Here is a 27,707-nt window from a genome sequence, read left to right as displayed (position 1 = left end):
AATTCACAAAAATGCAATGTAATATATAAAGGTCAAATACACAGATCTGAGTAAAACCAGAAAGAATTTCCTATCAAGTTAATAGTCAAAAGAGAACTTCATATCACTACTAGAAAAGAGAGAATCATGTACTTGAAAAAACATATATATTTTTATTGATAATAGAGAAGAAAGGAGAGGGAGAGAGATAGAAACATCAATGATGAGAGAGAATCATTGATCGGCTGCCTCCTGCACACTCCCTCCTGGGGATTGAGTCAGCAATCCAGCATGTGCCCTGACCTGGAATTGAACCTTGACCTTCCGGTTTATAGGTTGACATTCAACCACTAAGCCACGCAGGTCGGGGAGAATCCCGTACCTTTAAAAATCGTATCTCCTAAGACCATGCTCAATCCGTCAACAGTGTGGCCATTGCTAGGGTCACACATGTTGGCACATTAAAAAAAAATGCCTTGCATTATCTCTTTTAACCTTATTTCAACAACTCTAGTAGTCTTAAGACCATTAGGGACAAAATTGTATCTTTTTTTTGGTATCTCCTGATTTTCTATACATCCTATCACAAAGTTGAGGACATGGAACCATTCAAATATACTTCTAGTGACCCGATATAGACCAGAGAACAGGACATTTTGAAGGTTAACTATTCCATTGCTAGGGAAGATTGTTCGAGTTTATTAGAGATCCTATTATGGGAGCCAAGGACACAGTAGGTCTACAATCACTCTGGATCCTGGAGTCCTTTATTAGCCCTTCTCTCCATTCCCTTCAGACCTTTCCTTTCTTCTTGTTCCTTTGTTTCCTCCTGATGATATATTCAGGTCTTTCTCTTTCATAAAAGAAAACTTCTTTCTTGCCAGTGCACCTACCTGTTTCTGCTTTCCTATCTTGGTCTTTCCCTCCTAAGTTAAATTCTTTGAAAGAATCTATACTCACTAATGGAGCTCCCTTACATATCATTTACTCCTGAACCTATCTTAGATTTTGAACATCACCTTTTCTCAGCCTGGTACAGCCCAGTGCACTGCCACTTACCTGCTTAACTCCTTCAACTCAGCTCAGGAAATAGATCTCCATCCATCTCAGGATGAATTAGGAGTCCTCCTTAACGTTCCCACCATACATCAAATTAGTACTGACTCATGAGCATACTACTACCACGGCCCTATCATCCTGTCTGGGTTATTAATTTACCCATCTTCTACACCAAATTTTGAGTGTCTTTAGAGCAAAAACAGTCTCTTTCCCTTTGCTTCTTTTCTCCTCTTCTTCACTTTCTACTTGCCTTCCTATTTCCCAGTTTCTGACAGAGTGCGATCTCAGGAAATATTTGTTGATTTAATGAGTCAAAATTACCAGATCTTGAAATTAAGCATAAAACATCCTTTGTGTAATTAACAATTTGATTTCAGGTTATAGTTTGCTTAGAGGATTAAAAAAAAAGGAAACAAAAGGGTAGAGAAATACAAAGAGGAAGACAGGCATTCTTTCATTAGTGAATTAAGTTAGAAAACTACAAAGGAAAGAGATTTCAGAACCAGTTGTTTGCTTAGATTACAGGTTTAGAGAGCTGCTTCTTTACACTATCCTTTAAATGTAAAATGTTTGGTAAATGACTATTCAGACCTCAGGAGCAGCTTCAATTTTTAGACTGAAAGGGACTCAACTCTGAATTAGCTTCAGCTACTTGTTGGGGGTGGGGGAGAGGGAGCACGGGGGGGGGGGGGGGGGGGGGGAGGAAGAAGCCAAAGGCATGATGCTTTTATGCATCATTTTTGATCTTCAATGACTCCTAGGTTCTTAATGGCTTTAATAAATCTATTTAAAGAATTCTTTTTTTTTTTCTATGAGCAAATGGCTAGCTTTTCATTTACCTCTAATGAAGTTCATCTCATAATTTTTCACTTTCACATAATCTTTAAAACAGTACCCTGCAGTTTATCCCATCAACTTGACATTTCCCTATTAAAATATCATATATGAAGTTGAGGATTATCCTTTTTCATATAACTTTAAAAAGTCCCAATCTATAATAATAAAAGCATAATATGCTAATTAGACCAGACAGCTGAATGACCTTCCGGATGTCATTCCAGACAAAGCCTCGGTCGTGGGGCCAAGGCAGAGGCAGTCCGGTGCAATCAGGCAGGCAGGTGAGTGGTTATGGGCGATCAGGCAGGTAGTCAGACATCCCCCCAGGGGTCCTGATTGCGAGAGGAGAGGGTGCAGGCCGGGCTGAGGGAACCCCCTCCCTCGTGCATGAATTTTATGCACCGTGCCTCTAGTGTAAATATATTTATCCCTACTATATAGGTGTGCTTCCCCAAGTGAATGAAGACAAACATAGATAGACATTCTCTTACCTAACTACAGTGATATTACTTCAATGAAATTAATTATAATTTTTTAAAAAATATATTTTATTGATTTTTTACAGAGAGGAAGGGAGAGAGATAGAAAGTTAGAAACATTGATGAGAGAGAAACATCGATCAGCTGCCTCCTGCACATCTCCCACTGGGGATGTGCCTGCAACCCAGGTACATGCCCTTGACCGGAATCGAACCTGGGACCTTTCAGTCCGCAGGCTGACGCTCTATCCACTGAGCCAAACCGGTTTCGGCTTAATTATAATTTTTATATCATTTAATATAGCCAAGCCATCGTCAAATTTCCCTGGGTAGCTCATAAATGTCTTTTTACAGTTGGTTTATTTGAAGCAGGACCTAAAGGAAATCTTAATGTTTCATTTGGTTAGTGTGTTTAAATCTCTCAACCTATAGTAATACTCCCTTATTTTCCATACAGCAGACTTGTTACAGAAACCAGATCCATTGTCCTGTAAGAGACCCATATTTAGTGGTGTCACTAAACTTTGTTCATCGAGCTCTAGAGTCATCAAACTTTTTCTTAAAAAGGCCAGATAGTAAATATTTTAGACTTTGTGGGCCATATGATCTCTATTGCAACTACCCAACTCTGCCACTGTTGCATGAAAGCAGCCATAGATAATACCTGAATGCATCAGAGTAGGGTGTTTCAATAAAACATGAAAAGAAAACAAAACAAAAAACAGGCAGTGGGCTGGATTTGGCTCAAAGGCCATATAATTTGCCAACCCCTGGGTAGAATCTGATTTGACACGGGTTCAACATTTTTGGCTGGAAAACTTCAGAGCTGATGCTGTATGTTTCATGTATATCACAGGAGGCGGCACAAACTTTCTGCCTGCCCTACTTTTCCTAAGACTGAGGTTAATCAATAGGTCCAAGTCAGGCAGCCTGATCCCTCCACTGTAAAGTTCCCACATGACCATTTTTATAATACTAGTTTCATCAGAGGAAACTGATAATCATGGCCTGAATAAATTATTTCATTATGGCAACATTATTTTCTAACCCTGCCAACTTTTATACTTCCACTAACTGAAATTCCACAAAGAACTTTCCCTCAACAAATGTTACCTGCTTACCCTTAAACACAGTTCATACAGAAAAGGGAGGATAAATGCAATTTGCTAGTATTTTATTTAGGATTTTTGCATCTGTGTTCACCAGATGTACTGTCTATAGTTTTTTTTGTGTGTCATCCTTGCCAGGTTTTGGTATCAAGGTTTTGTTGGCCTTGTAGAATGTGTTAGGAAGTATTGCCTCTTCTTCAATTTTTTGGAAGAATTTGAGAAGGATAGGTATCAAGTCTTTTTTGAATGTTTGGTAGAATTCACTAACGAAGCCAACTGGTCTTGGACTTTCATTTTTTAGGAGGCTTTTTCAATTTCCTCACTGTTAGTCTATTTAGATTTTCCAATTCTTCATGATTCAGTCTGTAAATGTTAAATATATCTGTAAACCTACCTATTTCTTCTAGGTTATTGAATTTGGTGGCATATAGTCTTTCATAGTATTCTAGTGTGATCCTTTCTAAATCTGTGATGCCTTTGGTAACTTTTCCTCTTTCATTATTGATTTTGTTTATATGAGTCTTTTCTCCTTTTCCTTAGTGAGTCTAGCCAGGGGGTTGTCAATTTTATTCATCGTTCCAAAGAACCGGCTCTTTGTATAATCTTTTTACTCTCTATTTAATTCTGCTCTAATTTTTATTAGTTCCTTTCTTCTGCTGACTTTGGGTTGCTTTTGTTCTTCTTTTTCTAGTTCTTTAAGATGTTATGTTAGATTGTTTATTTGGAATTAGCTTATTTTTTGAGATAGGCATGCAATGATATACACTTCCCTCTTATTACTGCTTTTGCTGCATCCCAGAAGTTTTGGTATGTCATATTATTGTTCTCATTTGCCTTTCTATATCTTTTGACCTCACCTTTATTTCTTCTTTGACCCAGTTATTTTTTAGTAGTATGTTGTTTAATCTCCACATGTTTGTGTGTTTCTTTACTTTCTTTTTGCAGTTGATTTCTAATTTCAAAGCATTGTGGTCAAAGAATATGCTTGGTATGATTTCAATCTTCTTGAATTTGTTGAGGCTACTTTTGTAATCCAACATATGGTATATCCTTGAGAATGTTTCATGTGCACTGGAGAAGAATGTATAATCTGATGTTCTGGGATGAAAGGCTCCGTAAATACCAATTATATCCATTTGGTCTAATGTATCATTTCAGGCTGATATTTCTTTATTTATTTTCTTTTTGGATGATCTATCTAGAGTTGCCAATGGAGTATTAAGGTTCCCAAAAACGACTATTGTTTTTGTCTGTTTCTCCCTTTAGTTCTGTTAGTAGTTGCTTTATGTATTTGGTGCTGACTGAGTGCATATATATTAAGAAGTGCTATGTCCATCTTTGTCTCTTATTACCTTTGTTATCTTGAAATCCTTTTTGTAATATATAAGTATGGCTACACCTGCTTTTCTGTGGGTGCCATTTGCTTGGAAAATCATTTTCCAACCTTTCACTTTGAGTCTAACTTCGTCTTTGCAGTTTAGATGTGTCTCTTGAAGGTAGGCTATGGTTAGGTTTTGTTTTTTGATCCAATTTGCTACCCTGTGCCTCTTTATTGGTGAATTCAGTCCATATACATTTAGGGTAATTATTGATGTATGAGGATTTCCTATAGCCATTTGAACTTTTGTTTTCTGGTAGCTCTGTGCCTCCATCAGTTATTTTCCTTTGTGTTTTTGTCTGTTGTTTTTGTGTGGTGGTATTCCATACTTACTTCCTGTTTTCTCTTCTTTTAAGCCATGTGTCTCAGTTTTGGGTTTGTGTGTGTGTGTGTGTGTGTGTGGTTACCTTTAAGTTTAAGAAAAATAAAGTTTCATATATACTAGTACAATAATCCTTTTTCATTTGAATGTATCTGATCCCCATCCTCCTTTGCAAATTCAGACCTTTATCTTTCTCCCCTTTCATGCTTTTATTGTCACAAATTATCCCTGTTTATTTGTAAAGTTGTTGTGGATCTTGCTCATAGTTTTGTGACCTTTTGTTTCAGGTAAATAACTCCCTTGAGTATTTCCTGCAGTGGAGACCTTCTGGTGATAAATTCCCTTAGCTTCTGTATGTCAGGAAAAATTTTGATTTCTCCTTCATATCTAAAGGACAACTTTGCTGGACATATTATTCCTGGTTGGTAATTTCTCTCTTTCAGTAATTTGAATATTTGGTTCCATTCTCTTCTGGCTTGTAGCATTTCTGCTAGAAAGTCTGATGATAACTTAATGGACTTCCCTTTATAAGTTACTTTCTTCTTTTTCCTGGCTGCCTTGAGAATTTTTTTTTTTTTGTCATTAATTTTTGACAGTTTTAATACAATTTGTCTTGGAAAAGGCCCTTTTGGATTGACGTGATTAGGTGCTCTGTTTCTTGGATCCAAGAATCTAATTCTTTGCATAGGTTTGGAAAGATCTCATCAATTATTTGTTTGAATAGCCTCTCCATTCCCTTCTCCCTCTTTTCCTCTTCTGGTATGCCTATTATTCTTTTTTTTAAAAATATATTTTATTGATTTTTTACAGAGAAGAAGAGGGACAGAGAGTTAGAAACATCGATGAGAGAGATCGATCAGCTGCCTCCTGCACGCCCCCACTGGGGATGTGCCCGCAACCAAGGTACATGCCCTTGACCGGAATCGAACCTGGGACCCTTGAGTCCACAGGCCGACGCTCTATCCACTGAGCCAAACCGGTTCGGTAAGCCTATTATTCTTATATAGCTCTTTTTGATGGAATCAGATAGTTCTAGTAGAATTCTTTTTTTTTTTTAAATGCTCAAATCTCTCTTCTTCCCTCTGTGTCATTTCTATCTTTGATATCACTAATTCTTTCCTCCATCTGGTTGGCTCTATTTCCTATACTCTTATTCATCCTTAATTATTTTTATTGAGTTCTATAGCTCTAGAATTTGTTTGGTTCTTTTTTAAAGTTTCAATCTCTTTGGTAAAGTACTTGTTTTGTCTGTAGATTTGTTTTCTGAGATCATTAAATTGCCTGGCTGCATTCTCTTGCATCTTGTTGATTTTTTTCATAACTGTAATCTTGAATTCTCTGTCATTTATATCACATAATTCCATGTCTTTAAGTTTGTTTTCTGGGGGTTTTTCATTTTCTATTTGAGCTGCCTCACTACCTTGGTTATTCCTGGTTATTTGATGGATTCCTTCTCTGTCTAGGCATCTATGAGTGGTACCTCTCTAGCAGATTACTATGAAGAAGCCTTTCTAGTATTTTCCAGTAGGTGGCACTAAATCATAAGTTTTTAGCTGTCTTACACTTCTCTGGCTTTTCAGATCTCGGTGGGGTAGTATTGCCTGGATAGATGGTTTCCTCTACTGTGCTCTGCCCCCCCCCCCCCCCCCCGCCCCCTTGCTGTCTCGGGGAGCCACCCCACCGAGGAATTAGGTGTGCAATGGACTCCAAATCTGTGGAATCCCAGTGCTGTCCTCCATAGCCAGATACTGCTGTCATTATAACAATGCATGTGGGTGTGGGGAACCAGCTTCTTTGCTGTTTTGCCTGTCAAGTTATGGTGACCTTGGACTTCTGCGGGGTCTTCCCAGTGTTCAGAACTAGTCACAGAGTGAACCCTCTGCTCAGGGAAAAAAATGATTCTGTAGAACTAGTTCTCGAGTTTGCAGATAATGTGCTACACAACATGACACCAAAGGCAAAGCAAGCCTCCACAACTTTGTTTCTGAGTCAGGAATGCTGACTGCCAGACAACCACAGCAGCATGTCTGACCTGTGCCCTGCCCAGGTCACTAGGCTCACCCACAGTTCATACTGCTCACTCCTGCAGGAATGCCTACTGAATCTCTCTCCTGGCTAAAGTGAGTGCCAGCCACAACCTGATTCCTCCCCTCTCTGGGTTGAGCCCTCCTGTGAATGCCCAGCTGTAGGGCTGCATCTCTGGCTCATCTCAGGTTTTCTCCCTTCTTGCATCCCCAGTTTGCTTCTACTTGCCCGCCTTAAGGTGTTTCAATGTGCAGGTCTTTCAGGAATATTGTGCATAGAGCAGGGAATTCTTTGTTGAGTTATAAGTGTTTAAAATGTTGAAACTTCAAGGGGAGAGACCAAAGGGATCTCTCATGCCACCATTCCTCTAATGCCTCTACTTTTGTTACTTAATCAAAAGGAAAATAATAAAAATTAAGATAAAAATTAATAAAACATGTTACAGTATTTATAAATGTGAACATAACTAAAAAATCTAATGTTCAATATTAAAGAAACAGTTTATGAAGAGAAAGTGATAGGAAAAAGTGCCACAGATATATGTCAAGTAATAGCAATAAACCTATCAGCCAAAAATTACCATTTCTAGTAGTCAAGTATGAATGCTCATTTCATTACCTTCTAAACACATTTTTACTATGTCTTTATTGAAAATTATGAACACTTAATAGAAAAGTTTGATTTTTACATATTTACTAAATTACTATGTGGTATGTATTTGCATTTCTTTAAGTTAATTTTTGCTTCTAATTTTATTAGTCATCCAATTACTGTTCCTATAATTATCTTTTGTCTATCTACTAAGGAATGAAATTAACATTTTATGTAGTAAGTATTTGCATAAGTTATTTAATAGCCTCACAAAAAACCCTGAAGGTAGGTAGCAGAAAACCCAATAATCTAGCATCTTGCTATTTAGAAATCTCAAATAGGAAATCAAAATTAATTCAAAAAATTAATGAGCTGGCATCTATGGCTCATCTATCAGTACCACAAGCAGATGAGCTCTAGTTAGGAATTTAAAAGAGCAAATGTGCCCTAGCCGGTTTGGCTCAGTGGATAGAGTGTCAGCCTATGGACTAAGGAGTCCCAGGTTTGATTCTGCTCAAGGGCACATGTTCCGGTTGTGGGTTCGATCCCCAGTGGGGGGCATGCAGGAGGGAGCCAATCAATGATTCTCTCTCATCATTGATGTTTCTCTCTCTCTCCCCCCCCCTCCCTTTCTCTCTGAAATCAATAAAAATATGTATTTTTTAAAAAGAGCAAATCTATCAGAAATTAATCAGTTTGCATATAAACTACATTGAATTTAGGAATATCTGTAAATAAAACTTTAAAAAGCAATATACTGTTATGGTTAAGAGAAGAGACCAGAACCACCCTTTCTGGGTTCAAATCCTAGCTCTTCTGCTTACTAATTATATAGCCTTAGCTAAGCTACTTAACTTCTCTGGTTTCTTATCTGTAAAGTGAACATACTAAGTGTCTAGGCTGCCAGGGTTGTTAAGAGTGTACACAAACATACAGTGATTAGAACACTGTCTAGCATACAGAAACTACTACGTGTCTACTACTGTTACAAAAATGAGTTTATAAAACAGTCCCTCCTTGCCTCTGCTACTTCACATAGCATAGCTTGCCATTCAAATACAGTGAAACCTAGTTTCTCGAACTTCTCCCATCTCGAACAATTTGATTCTTGACCAAGTTGTTCACAGAAAACATGTTTTGGTTGTTGTTGAAGCCAACTTCGGTTTAAAGGACAACTCTTTCAAGCTGATACCTCAACATGACAAAAATTGTCTCTCAGACCACAAACAAAGGAGAGAATGTTTTTGTTGTTGGGGAAGTCACCAATTAGCACAATTTTAAAGCACAAAGAGGCCACCAAGAGTGCTAATGCTGTTAAGGGTGTGAGAGAAACAATGACCCCAGCAGCTGAAGAGGTAGCAAAACTGCTGTTGACTGGTATAAAGGAAAAGCACTTAGCCCAGGCGGTAATATGGGAACAATCAAAGATGCTGCATGCTGACCTGAGAGACACCCTGGAAGGAGTGCTGAAAGTGATTCCTTTAAGGCTAGCAGGGGGTGGTTAGATAAACTTAAGAAGTGTTTATTTATAGATTAAACAGTACATTAGACATGTACTGTATATAAGAAGTTAAAACAGGGAATCACTTGGGGCTCTGGAATGAATTAATTCAATTTACATTATTTCTAATGGGCAAAAATGATTCAATTTTCGAACAAATTGCTTCTTGAACAGCTTTCCATAACGAATTAAGTTCGATAACCGAAGTTCCACTGTACTGTACTGTACTGTGACTATTTCAAAATATTTATGTTTTAGCCCTAGCCAGGTGGTTCAGTTGGTTGGAGCATCGTCCCATATATTTTTTTAAAAAAATGTATTCCTATACTCTAGCAATGAAAAATACAAAAAATTAAGAAAATAATTACATTTACAAGAGCACACACACAAAATTAAGTTTAACAAAGGAAATACTCTAAAACTACAAAACATTGTTGAAAGAAATTAAAGAAGGCCAACATAACTGGAAAGACATCGCATGTTCATGGATCAGAAGGATCTAAATTGGTAAGATAGCAATACTCCCCAAATTGATCAACAGACTCAATTTAATACCTCACAAAATCCAAGCTGCCTCCCCCCATCACCCCAAATTGAGAAACTAATCCTAAAATTCACACAGAAATTCAAGGAATCCAGAATAGTAAAACAATCTTCATAAAAAATAATAAATTTGGAGGATTCACATTCCTGATTTCAAAACCTACTATTAAAGCTACAGTAATGAAGGCAGAGTGATAACTGGCATAAGGACAGACAGATAGGCATATAGAATAGAACTATCAATCAAGAAATAAGCCCTTACAATTACAGTCCACTGATTTTCAACAAGAGTGCCAGGATAATTCAATGGGGAAAGAATAATATTTTCATTACATTGGGATGAGGCAACTGGTTATCCATATGCAAAAAAAATGAATTTTGATTCCCTACTTCACACAACTAACTCAAAATGGACCAAGCATCTATATAAATACTTAAAACTATAAAACTCTTACAATAAACATAAGAATTAATCTTCATGACCTTGGGTTAGGAAATGGATGTTTAGATATGACACCAAAGCACAAGCAACAAAAGAAAAAACAGGTAAATTGAACCGTCTCAAATCAAAGAAACACGTGTGCTTCAAAGGTCACCAGCAAGTAAGTGGAAAGTCAAACTACAGAATGGGAGAAAATATTTGTGAATCACATATCTGATAAGGGGTTAATATCCACAATACACAAAGAACTCTTAGAGCTCAACAACACAAAGACAAATAATCCAACAAATTAGAACTGAGCAAAGACTTTGAATAGACATTTCCAAAAACATAGACAAATGGCCAAAAACACATGAAAAGAAGAGCATTAAGGAAATGAAAATCAAAACTACAATGTGATATCACTTCACATGTGCTACATGCATGAACCATGATAACACTGTGTTAGGTTAAGGAAGCCAGACACAATAGATCACATATAGTATGATTTCCATTTATATAAAATGTCCAAAATAGACAAATCCATAATGAAATAAAGTTCCTCAGTGGTTGCCAGGGACTAGGGCAGGGGTGGGCAAACTTTTTGACTCGAGGGCCACAATGGGTTCTTAAACTGGACCGGAGGGCAGGAACAAAAGCATGGATGGAGTGTCTGTGTGAACTAATATAAATTCAAAGTAAACATCATTACATAAAAGGGCACGGTCTTTTTTTTTTTAGTTTTATTCATTTCAAACGGGCCGCATCCGGCCCGCGGGCCATAGTTTGCCCACGGCTGGACTAGGGGAAAGGGAAAAGGGATAGTGATTGTTAATAGGTACAGGGTTTCCTTTTGGGTTGAAAGAGTCTGTAATTAGATAGTGGTGATATTTGGAAAGCCCTCTGAGCATACTAAAACAACTGAAATATGTACTTAAAAAGATTGAAATTCATTGTATAAAAGTGTTAAAATTTTAAAAGCATAATAAATACACTATGACCAAGTGGTTTATCCCCCAAATAAAAGGCTAATCATTAAAAAAAATCAATGTAATTCACTATACTAACAATAAAAAGAATAATGACAAAGATAGATGAAGAAAAGCATTTTTCAAAATACAACATTCATTCATGATAAACTCTCAGCACATTAGGAATAGAGAGGAAGTGTATGCCTTACTCATTGACATTAACCCTAGGTCAGTGGTTCTCAACCTTCTGGCCCTTTAAATACAGTTCCTCATGTTGTGACCCAACCATAAAATTATTTTCGTTGCTACTTCATAACTGTAATGTTGTTACTGTTATGAATCGTAATGTAAATATCTGATATGCAGGATGGTCTTAGGCGACCCCTGTGAAAGGGTCGTTCGACCCCCAAAGGGGTAGCGACCCACAGTTGAGAACCGCTGCCCTAGGTAGTGATTCCTCTCCTACAATGCTAATAGTAGGTTTCCCCTTAACCTCCCACCCTTTGTACCACGGTGAATATTCCTATGTATAAGTAATAATGTTAGTGACAACACTAAGTCATTGTTTAGATAATACTGGGGCTATATTTTGGTTAATTTTGTGGCTACGACCTTTCCAGCAAATAAGTTTGGTCTTAAAGTGTCATCCCCATCAGACTAGAAATACCTAATGGATAGAATACAAGAATCCTAACCTTGGACTTGAACCTTGAGTTCCAATCAATGCTCATTTATTATCTCCATTTCAACCCCCCCCCCCCCCCAACACACACACACACACACACACACACACACTCCACCTCAGATCCTTCCTTCAGATTCCACTTCTCATGGGACCAATCCATCTCCACTGGTTATCTTACTGGCTCATTTTGTTCTAAGGCCCATTCATAAGAAGGGATCTCTTTCTTATATAAGCTCATCTCTAGTATCTTCCTGAGTGAAAAGAGTTTAACCACACTAGAACAAAGCTGTTAACTTTTGCTTTCCTAACACAGTACCTACACAGTTCATAAACACTCTCCTTCCCTAATCTTCACAGGCAAAATAATCACCACTGGAACACTAAAATCTTTTACACTGTTCCTGACCATTGAAATCAACAACAACAACAAAAAGGTTACAAGGGTATCTAAAAGACGGGATTAACAGATAAAGAAAATCAGGCAGTAGGAGAGGGGAGGTTAGCTTACATGAGAGGGAGAGAAAGAAAAGGAACAGAGGGAGGAAGAAATCTAGGACCGAGTAACTGATCTTGTAAGTTATTCTCAAAGCGTGGTCAGTGGACTCCTGGGAACCCACAAAACCCTTTCAGAGTTTAACAGAATACAGAAAGTTCATTGATACAGTTACAGATTCCATGTTGTAATTAAACTTTAAAAAAGTATTACTTGTCAAGTTTTGGGATAGCATCAAAGAATATTCATTTATCTGAAAAAGCTACTGGAATACTTCTGAAGCCAGATTTTCTTCCAAAACTTCAACCAAAACATGTCACAACAGACTGACTGCAGAAGCAGGGATGAGAAATAGCTGTTTTCTGTTCAGCCAGACATTACAGTAATTTACAAAAACATATAGCAATGCCACTCTTCTCACTAAATTTTTTTTTTTGGAAAAATTTATCATCAATGGTCATTTTACATAACTTTATTCAATGTATGCTATTTATGGTCACATGTAATGGGTTTCTTATGTCATTTTAAATGAGTAAAATATTTTCACAATTCCTCAATTTTAATTTATATTATTTAAAAACATATACATCTCCCATATAAAAAGAGCATTCTTCGGATTCCTCAGTAATTGTTGAGTCCTGAGACCCAAAAGTTTGAGAACTACTGCTATACACTTTTCCTTTAAGCTAATATGTCCTAGTTAACTCATCTATTCTATTGCTGATGGAACTATAACAAGGATGCTCTGAATATTCTTGTGAATGTCTTTTGGCATACATTATGTTCCCACTTCTAGGAGTAGAATTGCTAGATCACAGGGCCTATTTTATTCAGCTGTTGCCCAAAGTGGTTATTAAGCATTTGAAATGTGGTTAGTCTAATTAAGATTGGCTATAAGTACATAAAATTCACACTGAATTTTGAAGACTTGGTATGAAAAATTAATTTCTATTGATTACATGTCAAAATGATATATTTTAGATATACTGGGTTAAATATATTATTAACATTAATGTCACCTGTTTCTTTTTCTTTTAATGTGGCTACTAGAAAATTTATATACATAACTTACATTTGAGGCTCATTATTCTTTCCAAGACCCCCAGTGGATGCCTAAAACTGCGAATAGTACCGAACTCTATATACTATGTTTTTTCCTATACATGCATATCTTTTCACTTAGAGCAGTGGTTCTCAATCTTCCTAATGCAGCAGTGGTTCTCAATCTTCCTAATGCCACGACCCTTTAATACAATTCCTCATATTGTGGTGAGCCCCAATTTCATTGTTACAAATTGAACATAATTAAAGCACAGTGATTTATCACAAAAACAATATGCAATTATATATGTGTTTTCCGATGGTCTTAGGCGACCCCTGTGAAAGGGTCGTTTGACCCCCAAAGGGGTCGTGACCCACAGGTTGAGAACCACTGACTTAGAGGAAGAACGTTACAGCTTCTCATTAGCATATTCAAATCATCAGCACCACTACTCCTGTGCTTGGGGCCATTATTAAGTAAAATAAGGATTACTTGAACAGTCACTCTGATAACCGAGATAGCTACTAAGTGACTGATGGGCGAGTAGCATACACAGTGTAGATACGCTGGACTAGGGGATGACTCATGTCCTGGGCAGGATGGAGTGGGACAAGCACGAGATTTCATTATGCTACTTAGACTGGCGCACAATTGAAAACTCATGAATTATTTATTCTGGAATATTTTACTTAATATTTTCAAACCATGGCTAATCATGGGTAACTGAAGCTGCAGAAGCAAAAAAACTGTGGAAAAGGAAAGGGGGCTACTGTCTATATCTATTGGACAGCACTGCTCCAGGGGGGAGCAGAGAAGTAAAACAGGCCAATGCCAACACTGCATTTAAGCACAGTCTCACATGTTTATGAGAAGGGCACCTAGTTTTGACGAACCAGGAAGACTTCCCAAAGGAGGTAACATCTAGAGAAAAGCCAAAGAACAGGCAGGACTTAGCCTAGTTGAGAAAGTGTTGGGGGAAGGAAGATAAAGCCAGGCAGAGAAAATAGTGTGTGCAGAGGCCAGGAGACAAGACAATGTGTTGAGTATGGCAGGAACTCGGTGAAGGGGAGAGGAATGGTGGGGAAAAGTAACGAGAGACGAGGAAGGTAAAAACTAGGCAGAACATGAAGGGCCTAGTGAGTTATGCTTGTATTTTAAGAATAAGGAACTACTGTTGGGTTTTAAGCAAGAAAATTACAACGTATCTGTACTCAGAAAAGTCACTCTGGCTGCTACTATATGTGATAGAATTGAATCAGGATAAAACTAGAGTCAAAAGTAGGTGGGGGCTGTAACAATAATGTACACAAAAAAATAACAGACCTTTACAAGAAATAAACAGCAGTAGAGGGATGTGAACCTTGGGCAAAATCATGACTCTCAGCTTCAGCTTCCTGTAATAATACCTACCTCACAGAGTTCTGTCAACTGACGGTCATGGTCATTGGCACCAATTCAACACCAATAGGGATCCCCAATTTGGGTGCGATGAAGAAGGGCACATTATTCAGCTCAGCTGTGATATAGCAGGGCTATGAGAGGGTCCTGGGGCCAAGCCCTTCTCTGGGTAGACAGCTCTGCTCCGCTCATGCTGGTCTGTTCTGCTCTATGCTGGTCTGCTTTGCCCTGCACTGATCTGCTCCCCTTTGCTCTGCACCAGGGAGACATCTTCTGTGTTTCAGCTCCAGCTGGGAAAATACAGTCTTTGGTGTCTCTCAGAGCCAGAGGGGAGCTGACATGCAGACAGAAGTCCCTGCCTCTGGTCCCTGATTGGTCTGTCCTCATACAAACGAGGACTCCACATTCTCAACAGTTTGATTGATCTAAAAGGTACTGCCATCCTGATTGGTCGGAACGGAGCGGTTCTGACTGGTCCAGAACCAGTCAGATGGGGGATACAGCTGTGCAGTTCCAACTGGATGGGGAAAGCCTCAGTCCTCTTGGGGAAACAGGGTTCCAGGAACTCCTCTGTAAGGAATGGCTCAGATGGCAGAAACACGCTGCAGGCAGGCAGCTTGGTGCAGGCTCCTCCCTGAATGCAGTTTGCTTGAGAGGCCCCTGTGTAGAATGGCCGCTGGGCTCTGGTTTGTTGTTGTTTTCATTTGAGCCCAGTCAGCCACCAGGAACCCTTTTTGGTAGGCATAGTCTTTCTCAAAACCAAAGTTATTTTGAGGATTTAGCCGGGCATTTTTGTTTGTTTGTTTGTTTTGATAATCCTCACCTGAGGATTCCCCCTCCCACCCTCCTACCCCCCCCCCCCCCCCCGATTATTTTAGAGAGTGGAAGGTGAGGGGAGAGAAACATCGATGAGAGCGAGACACATTGATTGGTTGCCTCTCACACAGAGTGGAGCCGGGGATTGAACCTGTAACCCAGGTAAGTGCCCTTGACCTGAAATTGAACCTGTGACCCTTTGGTGCTCAGAGTCGACGCTCCAACCACTGAGACACACCAGCCAGGGTAGCCAGGCATTTTTTTGTAAAGGAGTTCTGTATTCTAACTCTTGGTAAGAGGTTTTAGTGTTACTAGAACAAGCAATTATAATTTCAAGAAATTGAATTCTATTTCATAATATACCAGATACAAAAATACCAGATACAAAGATTCATCTTTTCTCCAGTTTCCTAACTTAAAACCTAAATGATGCTTTAACAATCAATGAAATTAAGTCAAATAAGAACTTACCTTTTATTTGAAAGGTAAATTCCAACTACTAAATATCTTACTATGCTACATTTAATTTCAATAGGAAAAATTACCACCACCTTCCATTATTCTAAAAACTGAAATGTGAGTTAAAGGTAGGTATCAAGTTACTCTCATTCAATGGTCAGAAACTGAGTGTAAAACAATTTCATTTCTTCACCAAACTAACAGGGCAGTGAATCATCAAATACTTTAGAAAACTGTTCTGTCAACTTCATTTATTTTAAAGTTTCAGGACTTTCTAAAGTTATATATTCTATAAATAAACTATACAATCCAAGGGGAAAAGGGAAAAGGTCACTTTATTTTTCCAAAATTTCTGAAATTCTCCAGTCTACCAATGCATTCTTGACTCTTCTAAGACATAAAGCAATCTTTAACTGATCCCTTAGAACCAGGCATTTAACTTGGACAAAAAGTCCTTAAAATCTCTTTTGTCCCACCCTTTATTCCCTGCCTGAAGCACTCTTAAAATACAGAAGTTATGTTCTGTACTTATTTCACTGACAAAAATGATAGTCCTTAGAACTGAGTTCTTCATAGAAAACCTAAGTCTCTCCCTTTGTAACTTAAATCTTCACCCTTCTTGTCACAAGTTGTACAACTACTCATCACAGTGCCCTTCTCGCACTGAGTGTTCTCAGGCTTCTCCCTGTTAGATTAAATAGAAACTTAACTTCCTAAGGGTCTGAGCTGTTCTACTGAAATGTGGAAACAGAAATCACCCTCGATCTCTCATGCCTCCTCTTCACTCTCTCCTGATGATCTCATGTCATGTTACTTAGAGAAATCTCCATCTTCCCACCCCAAAATATACAGACCTAAGTACACGTTCACCAATATTAACTCTTTCCCTTTTGTGACCACAGAGAAAGTATCCCTTTCTTCCCTACCACCTGGGCATTCCATACTCTTCTAACTCCGCTATCACTACCTTGGTCCAAGTTCCTGTGTCTCTCACCTGGATTACAGCCAAAAGCTAACCATCCTATCTCTCCTCTTGCCTACTTCAGCATAATCCTCCACACAGTGGTGAAAGTGACTGTTTTCAAAACGTAAGTCACATTATGCCCCTTAAACTTCTTTAATAATTAATTACACTTAAATCCAAGCTCTTTACCATGGTTTTTCAAGAGATCCCAACTTTACATGTCACTCTCCCTATGACCACTGTGCTCCAGCTACAACAATTTTATTCATTTACCTGCAACACACCAGCTGTTACACATCAACTCTTTTGTGATTCTGGGTCTTTCACGTGTTTTTCCCATGTGCAAAGCTCTCTTATTCCAATCATAACATGGTTAGCTATCCTTTAGGTCCGATGTCTCCTCGACAAATAAGCCTTCCTCTAATGATTCTGTGTCTGTTATTCACGATTGCTGCTCCTAGTTTCTGTTACAGAGCTTATTACATCATATTCACTAGACTAGACTGTAAGTGCTATGAGGGCAGAAACCATGTCCATTAGGTTGTGCCTTACTCAGTGCCAGACACAATATGTGCTCAACGAGTATTTGCTAAATGAATGAATGAGGGAAGAGACAGACAGGATTAGGTTGCAATTTTGGCTCCAATACTTCCTAGTGATTTGATCTTAGTTAAGTCACAACTTGTCTGAGCCTCAATTTTCTCTTCTATTGAAAAAAAAAAACACCAAGCACAGTATCTGAACTTAATGTAATGTTATAAACATAACACACACACCCCTATTGTTGGCATCCACATAAAAAGACTGATCTATGCATCTGAACAGTTTGTGTTTGTAACTTGTATTTGCAGGATCTAATCCTAAACCTTAGAAAACGGAAATAAATAGTGTCCTTCTTATTACTTACCCCTCCCAAAAAGAGTCATGGGGCAGGTGGTGAGGAGAAAGAGAGGAGAAACAGGAGGAGAAGGTGACCTTAGAAACTGGAGATGATTAACTCAACTTCAATTCGTAAGTTTAGAACAACTTTCATTTACTATAAAGATTTGCAGCAAGAATAGGATTAACAGTCATTCTAAAATTCTGAAATAAAACATTTTCTAATTGTTTAAATTTATATAAATCTCATCTATATTAAATGTTTACCTCCTTTTTTATATTTACTAGAGGCCCGATGCACGAAATTCGTGCAAGAGTAGGCCTTCCTTCCCCCAGCTGCCAGCACCGGCTTCCCTCTGGCACCCGGGACCCGGGCTTCCCTCTCAGCCCTGGCTTCATCAGGAAGGTCGTCTGGAAGGACGTCCAGAAGGACATCTGGTCTAATTAGCATATTATGCTTTTATTATTATAGATTCTTTAAACTGTAATAGCACTGATAAAATGTAAGAAAAACAAACAAACAAAAAAACCCAACCACAAAAACACCTCAGATCAAAAACACAGAGGTCTCAGTGTTCCCTTATTTTCTTGATAAGTTTTAAATATTCTAACCACAAAAGTCAGTCTTTTCTTTCCAAACATTTTTTTCTTAACTCATGTTCACTTTTCAGCCTGACATCATTTTTATGGTTTCTTCTGAGATTTTACTTTCTAGGTACCTTCTAAATCATTTACCATACATCACTCAGATCTCCTCCATACTCTTCCTGGAACATAGTTATCTCTCTGAAAGTGGTCATTTAATAGTTTCTGCCCCATAACCACCTAGAATTTTGTGGAATGTGCTGCGTACTTTCATATTCTTCTAGGCCAGGATATAACTTAGATTATAAACCCAAGGCAGAATTTATGCTGAGCAATTCAGTTTTATTCAACATACTTTATATAATCAAGCTTGACTTTTTTTAGAAGTAATTGGAATCTGGTTTAGGTTTTTCTTTCTCATGTTTCAGTTATTTCTACAATCTTTCTAAAATTGGAACTTTTAGTCTATCCTTAAACTGAAAAATTATAAAATGCTACAGAATGGTCCATAAAATTCACGGGAAAAGATTTACCCATATATACTAATAAAAGGGTAAAATGCTAATTAGGGCAGATGTCTTCCTGACGACCTTCCAGACAAAGCCACAGCAGTTTCGAGAGCCAAGGTGTGGCTGTGAAGGGCCCAGGCTCAGGCCGGCAGTGGGAGCAGCAGCGGGGTAATGGGGGTGGCGCCTTCCCCTGAGCCACCACGTCGCCTCCTGCAGAGGGAGGCCAGACTGCGGTTTAGGCCGGGGGCTGAGGCAGAGGTGGTTAGGGGCGATCAGGTCGTCAAGGGGGCAAGTTAGGGGCAATCAGGCCGGCAGGCAGACAGAGGGGTTAGGGGCCATCAGGCAGGCAGGCAGGTGAGTGGTTAGAAGGCAGCAGTTCCAGATTGCGAGAGGGATATCTGAGGGGTCCCAGATTGGAGAGGGTGCAGGCTGGGCTGAGGGACCCCTCCCGCCCCTCCCCCCCGCCCCCCCCCCCCCCCCGCATGAATTTCATGCACTGGGCCTCTAGTTAGATATAAAACGCAAGAGTAAAAAAATATTTTATGGTACACAACATCTAGAATAGTACTGTGTCCAGCAAAGACTTTTGACTGTACTAGTAATAAGCTGAAATCCAGCTTAAAGACTTTATCACAGGTCAATCAGTATATGCCAGGAAGAGTTCTTACTGCCACCAAACACTCTGGCAGCAAGTAACCAACACTAACCATCTCCAAGGCTATTGTAAAGGATACACAAGTACAACGAACATTTTAAATTACATCTTAAGGCTTCATCTGGGGCAGTGCTTTTCAAATTACAATTATGTATTGTAATCTTTAGTGGGCCCCAAATCATTTAATCAGCCCACACCAGGAAAGGAAGAGTGAGAGAAGGAACAGTAAATAGAATATGACGTGTCAGGGTGCATCACACGTAGTAAGGGTAAGTATTATTTCATGAACTTTATTCTGTATACTGGGGGTAATATAATATGTACTTTGGAAAAAAAGTTAGGATACACTGATGTGGGAGACAAACAAAAGTGGAAAAGGATAAAGCTATGAAACTGTTAACAATTACCAAGTGATTGCTCTACTACATAAAAGCTTCTATTGACTAGGAGACAGTTCTGAAGACCTCCACACCTTTATAAAAGCCAGACTTCCCTCTGTGAATTATGAAGAAGCACATTCTTCTCTTACAGCAGGCCTAAAACAATGCCCAGCAAAGCTCACAGCTGCCCCCACTGATGTTTCAGCCCTTCACACTTCCAAATCAGAGTCATGGGATTTGAAGCAGCAGCTCCTGAGAGATAATTATTGGTCCTTGAACAACTACTTCTAGAGAACATACCACAATTTAGAGTTTCAAATAGACTTTGGTAGTCAGAAAAGTAAATTGGAGTATAATGGCCACATTATTCCACTAAAATGGTCACATTTAATAGTCACCTAGTCCATTAGAATGGCCATGTGAAGACACTAAACACCGAAATAAACAAAGATTAAATGCGCGCGCACACACACACACACACACACACACACACATATATGAACTGTTTCAAAGATTCAAGGTACAATCTGGAGACATTTAATATTGTAGTTAACATAAAGAATCACTCTGAAGAGTTAGTATTGGAATTGCCTAACTACTGACCAATCATCCTGCTTTTCTTTCCTGGGTCCATGTTAAGAGTTACTCTGAACACTTGGTTGTTTTAACAGATCTTTCTATTTTTGAAGCCACTTAAAAAAACACACACTTTTTGATGTGTAAGGGACCGTTTCATAAATTACAGCTAATATTTACTTTAAGAGGCTCAAGATGATGGGTATTTCTCAGGATGAATCCACTACTCATTACAGCTAGTGCATATTCAAGTTAAACATTCCCCACTATGGTATGCAAGCCTCCCCCCCCAATACTATTGTTATAGCTTTTTTTCTCTATATAAACCCACATCTGGTGGAAAAGACAGAAGAGGACAAAAGCTGCAGCTATAAAGGAGGATGTCCCCAGTTGCAGGGTAAAAGGTTCCTTTAATCTCTGCTCACACAGTTTAATATTCTGCCTGGCTCACCACCTCCTTTTTTCATTTACTTTGAAACTTGCTGTGGCTTGAGACATCAACCCTTGGCATAATCCCTTGCTAGCTTTATAAAAAGGAAGTTTCCATCTTTGCCTCCTAAGACTTCCTCACTAAACACAAATTCCAAAAACATAAATCTTTGATAAGCGCCTACCAGAAAGTCGTGTTGTGCACAAAAGAATGCACCAAGGCAAATTATAGGGTTCAGAGCCTCTTATGCCTAGAGGCATAAAAACTTTAAGTTCAAACACCAACGACATCGGTTTTAATGAGAGGAGAGCAAAAGACCCTGCTTGTTTATCCATTCGAATCAGACATCACTAAAATTCAAGTCTGATTATAGCAGAGGATAAAGCTGGACACTCCTAATCCCCTTAGATTACTGATCCCTCTCACTTTCTTCTCTCTCCTGGGCCACTACACCAAACCCAGGGCAGAACTCTACCCACCTTCAGGCCAGAAGAAACAACATAATAGCTTATTGATCTCTGGTGCAGACCCACACCCACAAGTCATCAGGCAAGTAGAGATCACAGCGGCTCCTTGCAACTAACACTCCAAAGGCACGCACTGGGTTGTCTGGTCACGCACAGGCACACCATTGGCAATGAGCACATGGCATGTGGACCAAACCTCTCCCCTCACCAAACAAAAATAATAACATGTGAATCAAGTCAGGCAGCAATACATTCTGCATCACGCCAGGAAACTATTTCTTTTGGCTGTCAATTTCAATTTAAGTGCATTAAATTCCTCCTGTGTAAATCCCCGGGTTTTCAAAGTTACCATCACACAGATCAACGCTTTCAAAGGAGTTAATACTTGCTCATGAATTACATGCTGATGGAACTTCACCACCACCACCACTGGTGTTGTTAGTGTGTGTGGCCAATGGCTTAGACTTTTTACGGTAAAATTGAACCGTGGGATGGTGAACTTCCAATCATTTCCTTCTGAAGAAATCATGCCCCACTCCCCAAAAGTCAAGGTTAACTGTGTTCTCTTGAAACACCGTGACCAAAATGTTGAACTAAAAAACGGTGAAGCCAGCAGTGGAACTCAAGATTCTCAAACAATGAATGTTCTTTCCAACCAATTCCTTCGCTCCTGTTCGGACCCCGGCGCAATACACAGCTTAGTTCTCATCACACACCGCCTTCAGCCTTCTCTCAACCTCCAGGGAAGACAAAAACCGCAATCCATAGATTGGAATAAAGCAACAGTGACAACGTGAGCGGACCACGATGGATCAAAGGGCAGATGAGCCCGGAGTCCGCGCAGACACGCATCCCCGCAGAGGCAGACGCGGAGGTGGGGCTGCAAACTCTTCCCCGGCCTCCTCCCGCGTGGCTCCCGGGGAGGAGCAGGACCCTGCACGCCCGGGTGGCGGAGGCTCGGCCCGGTGCGGGGCTGGGGAGGAAGCAGGGGGCTGCGTTTCCACGGCGGGGGCGGCGGGGGGCCGATGCAGCGGGCATCGCACCGGGAAGAGAACTTCCTCAGCCCGGGAAGGGTCGGGGGTGGCCGGAGCGTCCCGGCAGCGGCGGGGCGACTTCCCCTTCCCTCTCACAGTCATGCATCGTGTGTGTGCGGATTGTGCAAGGGGCCCTCCAGCCCAGGTCGGGGAGTCCGCCCGCCGCCTCCCCGGGCTCCATCGGGGCTCCCCCGGCCGGGACACCCAGCCCCTCTCCAACACCCCGAGGGTCTGGGGCGCGGGGGGCGCGCGGACCAAGGCGTCTCCGTGCGGGGCCACCCGCGCCAATGCCTCTACCCCTCGCCGGGTCTTTGTCCCGCCGGCACCCAGAGACTCTCCCCGGTTCTCCCGGGGAACCCCTGTCCTGGAGGCCTCGGGGCCCGGGGTCGCCCCCAGCTTTGTTCGGCCAGCGGGGCGCGGGGACGCGGACACTTACCGTACACCCCGGCGAGGAAGAGCAGGACCCACGCAGACCTCCACCGCGGAGACTCTTTTGTGCTCCAGCGACGGGCCATAACCACGGCAGATGGAGGGAGCGAGGAGATGGAGGAGGAGGAAAAGCAGGAGGAGGAGCCGGGGCCAGACGCCGCCGCCGCCGCCGCCGCCGAGCCCCCGGCTGCTCCCTGCGCTCCCCGCGGCGGCGGGAGGAGGAGGGGAGGGGCCGCCGCGCTCCCTCCCTCCGCCGCGCTCGCTCCCTCCCTCCTTCCCTCCTCTCCCTCCACCGCTTCCCCGCTCCCACCCCGGGCGGCGGGAGAACCCTACGCCGGGCGGCCCTCCCCGCGGCCGAGACGGGCGGCGCGCGCGGGCGCGAGGCGAGGGGGCGGCGGACGCGCGGCTCGGGCCTCCCGCCTCCCAGGCCGGCCCCGCCACCCGCCAGACGGATCGCGAGCCGCAGCCGCGCTCATCCGTGCGATCGGCCATCCGCTGGCCCGCCTGCCTGGGCGCCAGCCCCGCGCGCCGCCCTCCCCCGTGCCGGGCGGGTTTCCCCGCGCCTGCAGCCGGCGGCCAGGCAGTGCCAATCGATGAGCGAGCGCGCGAGCGCCGGCCGCGGGTCCCCCGGGATCCCGAGCATCAGTCCCGCCCCCGTGCTGCCCGCGCGGGCGGCTGGAAAGCGAGCGGGGAGGCTGAGGCGGGCGGCGTGCAGGGGGCAGAGTGGGGGGTCGGAGGCTGGGAACTTGGGAGTTTTTCTCTCCTCCCCCTGCGCCTCGCTCGTAGTCGCGCGGGGCTTGGGGTGGGGGCTGCGGGTTTAATGGGCCGTCCGGCCGCGGGTCGGCGTGGAAGCCCGCGGGGCGCTGGGGCTGCACCCCGCGCTCGCGGTGCCGGGATGATCGGGCGCGGGCTGGAGCGCGGAGCCTTGCCGTCTGGCGTGGAACCCGCGGGGGGCGGTTGGACGCCGCGCGGGGCGAGGCGGGCGGGCGGGTCGGAGCTGGGGGACGTTGCTGGGCCGGAGGTGAAGTCAGCGTGCGGGGTTCCTCGGTCGTTTTCTAATTTCCCTAAACAAATCCCCGGGATCCCGACACGTGCGACCCCCGCTTCCCTCGGATCTCCTGTGCACTTGCTACTTGCATGTGTAGCGGTGGCGCTGGCGCTTCAGACCTTGCGCCAGGTATTTTTAAAGAGTTTGTCTTCGCTTCTTCCCTCCCTCCCTGGGTTCATCGCGGCTCTTGCACCTACGCTCCCGCTTATGCACCGAAGACCTACAGTGCACTATGCTGTCCTATTGACATGCGGTGTCTCTTTAATCCCTAACAACTTTTTGAGATAAACATTATTATCCACATTTTATAGATAAGAAAATGAGGCTCTGCCAGGACCGGTTTGGCTCAGTGGATAGAGCGTCGGCCTGCGGACTGAAAGGTCCCGGGTTCGATTCCGGTCAAGGGCATGTACCTGGGTTGTGGGCACATCCCCCATGGGAGATGTGCAGGAGGCAGCTGGTCGATGTTTCTCTCCCATCGATGTTTCTAACTATCTATCTCTCTCCCTTCCTCTCTGTAAAAAATCAATAAAATATATATATATATAAAAAAAAAAGCTTTAAAAAAAAAAAAAAAAAAAAAAAGAAAATGAGGCTCAGAGAGATTAAATTACCCCAAACGACGTAGCAGCTAAATGATTTGAAACAGTTTTTCTCACTCTGAAATCAAGACTGTTACTCCAGTACACGGCACGCTTTGTAGTGCGATGCTTAGTGAATCATAGGTAAACGTTAAAGACACTTTTGAAGGTACATTTAGGCCTTCTCTCGATCCCCTACCTCAGCGATTTTCAACCTTTTTCATCTCGTGGCACACAAACTAATTACTGAAATTCAGCAGCAGACCAAAAAAAATATATTTTTTGCTGATCTGACAAAAAAATGGTATAATTTGATTCATTTGCATCCGATGGCTATTGTTGTGTTGGCTCTTGTCATTTTTTAATTTGACAATCTAAGGGAAGAGAGGTCAGTGTCCCTGACTAAATAGATAGTGCATGTTTTAAAAATTCTTGCAGCACACCAATATGTTCCTTGTGTGTACCAGGGCACACAGGTTGAAAATTGCTTCCCTACCAACTTGTCCCAGGAAATGGTATTCCAAAAGATTAAAGAATGTGTTAACAAGCAGTACAAAATCCAGGATTAACAAATCTTGTATCATCTGGGAAAGAACCCCCTTCCCCGCCCCCCCAAACAACAACAACAACAAAAACTCAGAACTCCCAAAATATTGTCCACGCTCAGGAGCAATTTCTGTGCTCTTCATTAAACAACCTGCGGCTATCTTTCTCTAGTTTTAGGATTCTAAAATTTACTTGTTTCTTTCTTGAGATCTTTTCTAGAAGCGTGGCTAACCTAGCATAAGGGTTGTTTTTAGGACGTGCCACCGACAAAATGAAGGGAGACTGGACTGCTGCTCTCCACGTTGTACCATTCAGGGACCCCGTCCCCAAGACAAGACACCCAGTGTCCTGATCAGTCCCTTGACTGATGTATTCATGCCCCTCCCACCCCTACACTTGCTGTCTTCTGGGATTTACCAAGTTCTCAAACTTTTTGGTCTCTTGGCCCCTTTAAAAACACTTAAAATTTGGGAGGACTCGAAAGAGCCTTTGTTTATGTGGGCCATATCAATATTTAATATAAAGAAATTAAAACAACTTTAATACATTTGTAAATGTATTTAAAACAAAAAATGCATTACAACTTAACTCTGCTTTCTAAAATAAAACAAAATAAAAAAATTAGAAGTGTGACATTGTTTCCATCTTCGTAAGCCTCCCGATGTCTGGCTTGATAGAAGGCAACTGGATTCTCTCATGTGTTCGGCACCCAATCTGTTGCAATATGTTGTTTTGGTTGAAGTATGTGGAGAAAATCCAGGCTCATACAGATACATAATTGGCAAAGGGAAGATCTGTACCTCAGCAGGGTCCTCAGACAGAACTTTGAGAACTGTTGGTCAAGGTGTCTATCTTTTAAAATTTTTTTAATTGAATTTATGGGGGTGACATTAGTAAAGTTATATACATGTTAAGTGTACAATTCTGTAATACATCATCCATATAGTGTAGTGTATGTTTACCACCCAAAGTCAAGTCTCCTTCCATCACCATTTATCCCCCATTTACTCTCTTCTAACTCCCCCAGCCCCACTTTCCCTCTGGTAATCACCGGACTATTTATAAATTTTTTTTCAAGGTGTTTACCTCAATGCCTTCAAAATCTATTTTGTTTCTTGTTGGAAAGAATCTAATAAATATCCATTCGAATGTATTAACAGCTGAGCAATTCAGTGTTCACCAGCCAAGGATATTTATGTTTCATGGGGGAACATTTTTATTTATACAAAATCTGATTCTAATGGAATATCAGACATTGGTAAGCAACACGGTACAGATTAGGCATTCGTTATTGTCCTTTTTCTTACCTAATGTGTCTAGCTGAGTACCTAAATGTCTACTTCTGGGCTGATGTATCATAAAATAACTCATATGAGAAAGCACTTAGAAATCTATAAAAACTATATAAAGTGGTTATTATTGGTAACAGTGCTATTGCAGTTGGACTGCTGATTTAACGTGACCAGCGCTCTGATCTGCACTGTATAAAGCATAAAGAATGCTCTTGGCGCTGCTGGGCGTGGCTCAGTGGTTGAGCATCCACCTATGAACCAGTAGGTCACTGTTCTGATTCCCAGTCAGGGCACATGCCTGGATTGTGGGCTTAATCCCTGGTGTGGGATGTACACGTGGCAGCCGATCAATGATTCTCTGTCATCATTGATGTTTCTCCCTCTCCCTCTCTGAAATCAATAAAAAAATATTTTTAAAACATGCTCCTGAGACTGATGAGGTTCTCAATCTGGGTTCCTGGGTCCATAAATGGTCTCCAAGGGGTCTCTTAAGCCTCCTGAAATTATGTGAAAAAGTTGTGCTCATGTATTTTTATAAGCAGAAGGTTCACATTTTCAGCAGATTCCTGAAAGGATGTGTCAACCATTTAAAAAAGTTTATGAAGTCATAGCAGGTTTGGCTCAGTGTATAGAGCATTGGCTTGCAGACTCAAGGGTCCTGGGTTTGATTCTGGTCAAGGGCACATGCCTGGGTTTCGGGCTTGGTCCCCAGTATGGGGTGTGCAGGAGGCAGCCAATCAATGATTCCCTCTCATCATTGATGTTTCTATCTCTCTCTTCCTCTCTCTCCCTCTCCCTTCATCTCTGAAATCAATAAAAATATATTTTTTTAAGAGTTTATGAAAAATGAGGCAACTATTTGAGTTGTTTCTTAATCTTTTCCCCAAATAGTTCTCAAACTCCACTCCTCAAACTCATGCATTTGGGAGTGGAGAAGGACATGGACTATTTCTTTTTTTCCTTGATACATTGTGAAAGGGGCCACAATCCTCCACTATATGGAGACATGCCCTTAAATAATCCTTTTGTTTTGATTTTAAACTTATTTTTTTCTCCTTGTTTGGTTATCACCACATAAATGGTTTAATTTTTACCCTTGTCACCAATAAAAATCCTTCCTAGTGTAGACCCTGCTCCACGTGGCATCATGTGAGAACCTCATTAAAACTGAGGTGAGACTGGGAATTTAAGGCGACCAGTCTGAGCATCATTTTTTTTTTCTTGG

The 27,707-nt window shown here is 41.4% G+C and overlaps 1 protein-coding gene across 2 annotated transcripts in view; it reads right to left on the bottom strand.

Annotated features, from left to right (window-relative positions):
- LRP12 (LDL receptor related protein 12) overlaps window positions 1-23,130 on the bottom strand; it is a 51,764-nt gene extending 28,634 nt beyond the window's left edge. For both annotated transcript variants that reach the window (XM_070392149.1, XM_070392150.1), the window contains exon 1: window positions 23,023-23,130. In XM_070392149.1, the coding sequence (XP_070248250.1) occupies window positions 23,023-23,101 (79 nt within the window). In that variant the 5' untranslated portion in view covers window positions 23,102-23,130. The remainder of the gene's footprint in view (window positions 1-23,022) is intronic.
- Window positions 23,131-27,707: the final 4,577 nt, after the last annotated feature.

The sequence above is a fragment of the Myotis yumanensis genome, unplaced genomic scaffold, assembly GCF_028538775.1.
Source record: "Myotis yumanensis isolate MYYU_CA2020_CCGP unplaced genomic scaffold, mMyoYum1.0.hap1 SCAF_15, whole genome shotgun sequence".
NCBI lineage: Eukaryota > Metazoa > Chordata > Mammalia > Chiroptera > Vespertilionidae > Myotis > Myotis yumanensis.
This window is presented reverse-complemented; position numbering and strand designations above follow the sequence as displayed.